Source organism: Mizuhopecten yessoensis, unplaced genomic scaffold (assembly GCF_002113885.1).
Source record: "Mizuhopecten yessoensis strain PY_sf001 unplaced genomic scaffold, ASM211388v2 scaffold3023, whole genome shotgun sequence".
In the NCBI taxonomy this organism is placed as follows: Eukaryota; Metazoa; Mollusca; class Bivalvia; order Pectinida; family Pectinidae; genus Mizuhopecten; species Mizuhopecten yessoensis.
This window is the reverse complement of record NW_018404837.1, coordinates 661,017-669,628: the sequence shown is the minus strand read 5'-3', so window position 1 is coordinate 669,628 and position 8,612 is coordinate 661,017. Positions and strand designations below refer to the sequence as shown.

Sequence of the window (8,612 nt, the reverse complement as noted above, 5' to 3'; positions counted from 1 at the left end):
CAGTTAGGAACTGTCTCGACTTCATCGATAGGCTCGTTAGAGTATGGAGACAATGTGGAAAGAGGTTCCAGGCAGGTAACGCTGTGAAACATGACCGATATGGCGGAGGTTCAGTGATGGTGTGGGGAGGCATAAGCCTTCGTGGGAAAAGTGACCTACATAGTGGTACCGTTACGGCCCGGATTTACTGTGATGAAATCCTTGATGCCTATGTCCCGACGCTGGCGCTATCGGCCCTGACTTCATCATCATGGACGATAATGATTGGCCACACAAAGTAAGGGTGACTGAGCAGTATCTACAGCAAGATACTATTCAACGAATGGACTGGCAAGCCCGCTCGCCGGATCTTAATCCCATCACGTGGAACATGCTGCAAACAGCTCTCTCTCTCTCTCTCTGCCAGAAATGTTCAGCCAAGAACGTTCCGGGAGCTGAGAACAGCTTAAGTAGTTCAATGGACGATATCCCACAAAACCGGATATGCGATCTCACTCGGGGCATGCGCAGACGTTGTGAAGCTGTAATTGGTGCTCATGGGCGTCACACTCGATACTTAAACAGTTTGTTTATTTAGGATGAGTTTTGTTCAATTTAAGTTTTTTAGTGAATACCTCGTTGTTACCAACTTTAAGGGTAGCCCTTTGCCTGTGGCTCTTTTTACGACTGTAATTACGATTTTTAGAATTTTTGCATGATGATGAATTAAAAGAACAATCAATTATTAAAAAACAATCTTAGTATAAACCAAATAAAATATTTATTTTCACATATAACCAAAAATATAAGTGATCCTTAGCAAAAAGTAAGTAGTATATAATTCTTTCGCTTATCATGTGTCACTTTTTCCTATAATATCTCTTTTGTTAATTTGTATGATGTTTCAGCTTTGCATAATGTGTAATCTTATGTATAATATTTTACCTCATATATCATATTTCATCTTTGTGAATGCATCTATGGAACTTGTGAATCTCATTGTCAATTTCCGATAGGGCGACATTGTACAACAACAGGTAACAGACAAGTACAGTTAACCGAGTGCCGGGAATGAGGCAGCACTGGCGATACCGCACTGATTATTTCTATTCCTGCTCATCAATATATATCCATGTATTCCCCAGTTTATACCTGCAGGAAAAAAAAGAGAAAAATTTAACACCTTAACAAAATTTCCTAACAAATCAAATTCGTAATTAGTTTAAAGCAAAAAATCCGATCAAATATCAACCCAAGATGCAAACTTAAATTTTGCAAATATGCCATTTACTTTCTGTTTTTTATGGCGTATTGTCCCATAACTTCAAGCACTGTTCCATTAGTAATATGTCAAGATTGGCTACACTTGACATACATGTAAATTTGTTTTATCACAATTAAAACAACGAAGTTTTCAGTTATGTTAAATCAGCTTCTTAATGATCTAGAGGTGGAATCGGAATCCTTATATGTACTGTTTAGAGGCATTGTACACATGAGTAGACTGTCATGATACAATTGTTTCTTTATAAAAGATTCACTATAATTGCTTTAAATATCATACTTAGTTGTATGAATGTAAAACGACAGGCTGGGTGGCCTCAGCTACTTTTGATCTCTGAACAACCATTCTCGATACTCCAGGGCCCGTATTCATGAAACCGTTCTCATGCTCAAGTATGGAATTTGTGCTCAAATCTAATTTCTTGTTCCGGTTATAACTGGATAATAAAATTTTATTTTTTCAATTATTTGGAAAAACTCAGAAGAGACTTAAAGTTGTATACTGTTTTCATTGATTTCACTTGACGTTTTGATCGTTTGAAGTGGGTTACAAGATAGTTGGTTTGAGCACTAAATCCATGCTTGAGCATGAGAACGGTTTCATGAATACGGGCCCAGGGGTTACGCTCACTTTCGCTCCGTGCATCGGTGGAATATGTCACAGCAAAATCGAAATTTCAGTGTGCAACACCTTATGTATGACACGAGAGGAATAGTTTGATCCGTTATGTGTGTCAAAAGAATCACGCGGTCGCGTAAAGGTAAAATTGAATGGCCTTGAAGTCGGATATCCCTCCTCTATAATATCAAAGGACAGGTATAAGCCAAGCGATTGGTAGGCTTTTTTACCCGATACCAATCTGACATATATTCCAGAGGTACAAAGAGCGAAAATGAGCGTAACCGCTAGACCACACTTACCCCAGCTATTTTTGACGATCCAGAAATCTTTTCCGTCTTCAACTCCGAAGCCCACGACCTGGACCGCGTGATCTAAGCTGGTAGAACTGCACTTCTCTTCAAAATATATACCTCTTTTGTACATCTGGAAGGAGGCATGGCTTGCGTCGATCATGGCCATAATGGGTTGGTCTAGTAAATGTTGTTGAAGAAGATCCTCCCTTCCGCTTGGAATTTTAACGCCCCCTTGTACCTTTGTGTGAAAAACGTGTGTTTCAGATTATTCATAAAACCGGTCTAAATTAAACATGTTTATAGCTATAGGCCAGTGCAAGTGATACGGCGCTGATTTTCGATATATTTATACACCCGCAGCGATTATTTACAGGGTGAGAGGATAACGCACTCGCACAAAGGCGGCTGCGGTTGGAGTCCAAGATCAGACGTGAAAAGGTATGGGATCACCTGCTCCCCAAAGTGGGTTTGCTCCGGGTTCTCCGGGTTCTCCGGTTTCCTCCCTCACTAAGACCCCCGCGCGCTTACACTCGGGCCAACTAAAGTGATTGGTATAAGTTGCAATAATTTGTCTCATAATTGTTGTAAAATAAAGTTCATTTTATATACTGATGCATTTTTAACAAGCGATTACTTCACAAGATACACGAATATTTATCGTGTAGTACGATCAATCCAGCATACCTTGACCATCGGTGTACATGAGTCGTTTCTACACCTGGCCGGCCCAGTCTGGTTCGGGTACCCGGCCTCTGAGCACACGCCACCTATGTCGTGGAGGCAGTTGAAAACGTTTCCCATTAAATGACCGCCTCCGCCACAGCAATCGGAGATCTCTCTCTCACTCAGTCTGACCATATGACCTGTCTGGATCGCCTCTGATGATTCCAGAGTCTCTGAACAAAGAAATAATGTTTAGGGGTATGAACGACTTATGTAACCAAAGATCTTTCGCAATAGTCTAATCTAAAATGTGTTCGTCATGTTACCTGAAGGATTGATTCAATGCCACAAGCAATGTAAAGTCCTCATATTGGCAAGCATGACATAAGACCCTACGATCTTTAAATTATATCACGTGATTAATTTTGATAACCAATTGTATTGACCAATAGGTTTGTGTAGTGGTGGTGAGTATGCCAAATATGAAAGAACAACAAACATGTCAGTTACATTCTTGCTTTAGTTGTCTTATCTAGAGCTACCAGTCTCATTGCAAATCATAGCAATCTGTAAACACTACCAAAACAATTGGATTAGTATCATTTTGAAGCTTATATCCAATGTCACACATTTAGGTGCCGTTAAAGAGTGCCAGATCTACCGTTTGCACTTAAATACTAGTACATTGTGCAACAGATGCTGCAGCATCGCAAATATTAGGTAATAACTGTATTATGATAACTAAAAACCACAAATTTACAATGTTGATACACGTAATCTTCAACATTAATTGGGTGTAGCCTATTTCCATTCATGATCAGGCCCGTTTTGTGCATACATTGTTTTATAGTCCGGAACTATTTTTTTGTTAAAAAAGTTTTGAATGGAGAATAGGTTTCGATGATTTCAACCGAACATAACAGTATGGTGATGTGACCTTATTGATTCCTCTTCCACGTGTTTTTGTTGTGCGATTCATGTTTTCCGGGAAATAAATCGTTAATTCGAAATAATATTGCACCAAAAAGATTAGAATGCATTCATTTGCAAACGATAAATCTACTGAATGACACTCATTTAAATTGCGCGGATGTACACATTCACTCGTGTGCTATTCACACGCAGAGTGATGTATTCTTCCACAAAAATAAACTTTATATCTGGTATATCTGGCATTTTCAGGTAGACCTAAAGGACTATGTGTGATATTGCTCTTAAGTTGCTTTGTTGCTTAATTTGTTTTCTCTGGAATAATCATTTGTGCGTCGCACTCTCAACGTTGCCGCGGACAATGAATGCATGAACTATATATTATAAATGTCCCGGACAATACCAATATACATCGTACATGTAACTCAAATTTTCGATCACGTCTTACATTTTACAACAGCTGATAAAATGTCACTTTTTGACGAAACTATAACTCACCTGTGACAACTATTGATATTGAACTGCCAATCTGGCCCTGGTTAGAGACAGGGGCGATAACTCCGCGTGTCCTCCAGTCGAATGACGTCGGGACATAAACCAAACTGTTATCCTGCAGACTGTTAGACCAACCTTGTACCAGTTCATTCACTTCTGATCGGTAGTCTCTGGGAAGCTGCAGATATGTATGATAATATTTCACCAACAGTCAATGTTATCGGCGTATATCTGATCGGATTACATAACTAATATTGTGTGCAAAGTAATAACAAAACAAAAGTGCGCCACCTCGTTTCATATTCTAAATTTGCTATCATTTGATTAAAATATCCGGGACCAAGGATTTCTCTTTATAATGGTAACTTTTAATTATAAAAGCGGGAAAAAGAAATCTATATATGTGACATATATGTATCAGTTATGCTATTTGTTTCGAGATACAGACAGAGACGCAGCGTGTTAAGTCTTCACGAAACAGTTTAAATGGAATAAAAGATTGCTCATCGTTTTGAACAGTCCCTAGGTTAATAAAATAACTATGAACGTGTTCCATGTTTTATCATAGATAAATGTAAAACATTTATATGAAGCTGATTTGTTACTACTGCTCCGCTCTGTTGACAAAATAGGTTCGGATTCCGCAATGAAGGATGTAGTTTTATCTTTGTCCATGACACGTGATCCTTTAATGATCAACTTGCAACTCTACCCACATTTGATATTACATGTTTGTGTTGTTGTATAAAAGTAGTATGACACTTTTTAAACAAGTAATTAGAAACACAGAACCATACCAAGCAGGACACGTATTCAACTGTCTACACATATACATGTAGGAACGTGCACATAAGTGACATTTCAAAAGAAGATCGGTAGTTCGTTCTTGTGTTTGTCTATTCTAGCACTCGCTTGATGAAGTAGAATATTATGTGTTCGTCATCCCTTGAATGTTAGTGCTTTGGATAATTTTCCCGAGAACAGATAGCGACCTATAAATACAGGTAACCGTACAATGACATTAAGCAATGTGACATTACTAGTGGAATATCCTTTGGTTATATTGGTAATGTTGTACTTTCGGAAGTACCTCCCACGTATGTCTGGATATTGTGTTCCGCGTAATTATCAGTTCACAGTGTAAAATGTTCGTGATTTTCACTGAAACAAAAATTCGCAAATTTTAACTTGGCTGCGAAATTCTCTGTTATATACTGCTAAATTAACTCTGCCTGATACATTTGTACGTCAAAGCTGCAAAAATGTTAGGAATCTGTTAGTGATCGGCCCTTATCGTCAATTAACGCAAAATGTACTGTTCGAGAAATATGCCTGAAGAAAATACGTGAAAAATCAAAGCAATACGAATGGTACATACTTAAATTAAATACTTAATACTTAATACTTTTAAATAGCTACACATGGTACGCAATACATACATTCACTCTCTCGATCTAGCGCGATAGCTTCTGGGTTTGAACATTAGTCAGGAACATTTCGGGTGATGTTTATCTTACTTATTGGGTTCATTTAAGCATGGATTCCCTCAGTGGTCATTTTCTGTATTCTTAGTGGCATGAATGCCAATTGAAAGTAATTAAATATTTCTTTTACTTTATAACTTTTTCGCAGGCATTTTTTTAATGTTTTTTTATTATTAAGTGCTACTTTTTTCCATAAATACGTGTGGTAGGTTTAACTGACGGAACAGTGCCTTTCAAGTGCATGACTATATAACAGACGAACTTGTGGTTTCATGGATATTAAAAGTCAAAGTCTATGTCTAGCGTCATACATTTGATTTATTCTTTACCTTTCTATATTATGTATGCGCGGTATAATTTTGCATATTGATACTAAGTAACCAACAATTCATTGTTTGTTTATTTTGTTGACCACATGAGCAAATTGACGTAATCTGGTCATAAAGCATTTATGGTACTATGATTGCCAAAAGAATTTGGTAGACGTTTTAAGCGAGAGTGAATATGACCACACTAACTCTTAAACCGCTGCATATAGCAAAACAGTGAAAAACCCCACCATGTTTGCTGATCACTATATTGCTGATGGAGGTTATTGGGTGAAAAGTTGGAAATAGTTTAAGGCTGTATGCTACCATATGATTATTGTTTTAGATTTATCTCCGTCAAAACGGTTTCATGAATATTGTGTAGTACTTTGGAGTTCCCGGTGTTTATGAATGCATGCATTCTTGTGTAATTTGATACAGGTTTCGTCATTCCAAAACTTAAATTGAATCATTATCAATGAAAGATATTTACATTGTGAGTTGCGTCTATGTGTATGTCTGTTAAGTATTCGTTTTTTAAAGTTTTGGGGAAAATGAATACGTACAATTGTACATGTAAAAGCTGATAGTACTTGGTTACATATTGTACTGTGGGTGTGGTTACATATTGTACTGTGGGTGACTATGTTGTAGAGGAGATTCATGTCGTAATAAGTTACGCAGCGTATATCCTTAACATTTAACAACTATTGCCGCCCATTGATTTCTTCAACCGGTCACTTACCATATCGGCCCTTGAATTCATCCCTACCGAGAACGAGAGGTCGCCTGGTCTGTTGCCATGGTGACGGATATAATAAAATGCCCTTTCCCATGCGTGACGCCGTTCAGTCTCCTCCGTTTGGTTGCTGTATACCTTGTTGTAACGTTGTTTCCATTCTCTCCATTCACGTGCAACGTCAATGTTACCCGCTGTAACCACCGTCACAGTGAACAGCACTAGAACCACTTTAGCAGTTGTTAGCACCATCTTAACGGTATGGTCGTGTAACTGAAATGTCGGATATTTATAGATTTGCAAATAACTCGCGTGACGACTCTAACACGAGGTGTCATATGAGTCGTCTTAGGTTCAACGGACTACATAGCGTACATTATTATACTACCGTATTTATCTTTTAAACCGCCACAATGTCACGCTACTGAATACTATGACCAAATAAGCATATATAAATAATGATGATCAGGTGGCGAAGCGGATAGCGCGCTCGACTTAACCCAAGACGGTTGGGATTGTATTCCCCGATAGAACGTGAGAATGCATCGGGTCACAACGTGGATTTTCTCAGAGTACTCCGGTTTTTCTCCCCCACATTAAGAACATCTGTGCGCTTCCATCCGGCCCAACGGGAGTGAGTGATATAAATTGGAAAAGCGTTTCATAATGGTTGTAAAATGAAAATAAAAATGTAGAACAATACAAAAAACCAGGACAACATCGGGGTACACTACTTTACCACCAGGACGTTATCGGGGTGGACTACGGTAATACAACTGTAGTTATACGATAACGGCATATGATAACATAGCAAATGGTGTCCACATGTGGTTGACCTGTGATTTCTGACGAATCACGGGATAAGAGAACACTTTTAAAACAAAAATCATACGTTCTCCACGGTTTTATTGTAGTTTGTCTAGTTTGGGTATTTTCTTTGTAAAACAGAGAGATGTTAGAATAACAAAAAAAAACTAAAGCAAAAATAAGAATACCCAACAAAAAAAAATAAAAAAAATACGCAACCACGTTTTGTTCCCTCTATTAAAAAGATCGTACTTGTATAGAGCATCCTTTAGAAACAGCAATGACACGTGAAGTGAATTTTAACTAAGAGCTGTTTAGTTACATATATTTTCGCGGTTTCATAAAAATAAAAGTTTAAGTTGATATGGCGCTGCATTAAAGATTGTTTTGTTTGTGTGGATCAAGAACCTTGTTGCACACCTGTATTTATATCAAAATTGGGCAAAGAACAGAACCTTGTTGCACTCCTTTTCTTACATCAAAAGTGGACGAAGAAAGAACCTTGCGGCACTCACAACTAATTGGCTTAACACAGGTGCCCTCTGTTTCAACAGTAACTTAGACAGTCAGCAGAGAAAGCATTCAGTTGGTTGTGTGTCAAGAGGGAGGAGAGCTTTTGGTAAAAATGCCACCCACAATGATTATATATATAATCATAGAAGGTGGCATCTTCACTGAAAGTCTATCTTAACCCCTAAAACATGTAAAATTACTCTGAACACCATAGTTTAGTTCCAAATATAGCTGTAACAAATTTGCAGGTCCCTGTGCTATTATCCATTAGTTTTCCCCTTCGTTGTTGGTTTGCGAAAATAGGTTTCATTGTTTATGTTCACCCTCATTTCTTTACCCAATTAAGAACTCATTTATTGTTTGGTTCTGACTTCATTCCTTTGCACGAATTTGATGAAGGTATGATCATTGCATAGCTTTATCCTTTTCCTTTCGTTCTCTCTCCAGCATGTCAGCAGATTTACTTGGCAACATGTTGTGTCGTCATCTGTAGTG

General features: G+C 38.0%; 1 protein-coding gene across 1 annotated transcript; it reads right to left on the bottom strand.

Moving 5' to 3' along the window:
* Positions 1–401: 401 nt before the first annotated feature.
* LOC110446848 (cathepsin L1-like) lies at positions 402–7,154 on the bottom strand. The gene is made up of 5 exons (XM_021492172.1): positions 6,804–7,154; positions 4,270–4,444; positions 2,863–3,074; positions 2,185–2,416; positions 402–1,131 (listed from the first exon to the last, which is right to left on the bottom strand). The coding sequence occupies exons 1-5, from the start codon at positions 7,047–7,049 to the stop codon at positions 1,034–1,036; spliced, it is 963 nt and encodes a 320-aa protein (XP_021347847.1). The 5' UTR covers positions 7,050–7,154; the 3' UTR covers positions 402–1,033.
* Between the last annotated feature and the right edge of the window lie 1,458 nt (positions 7,155–8,612).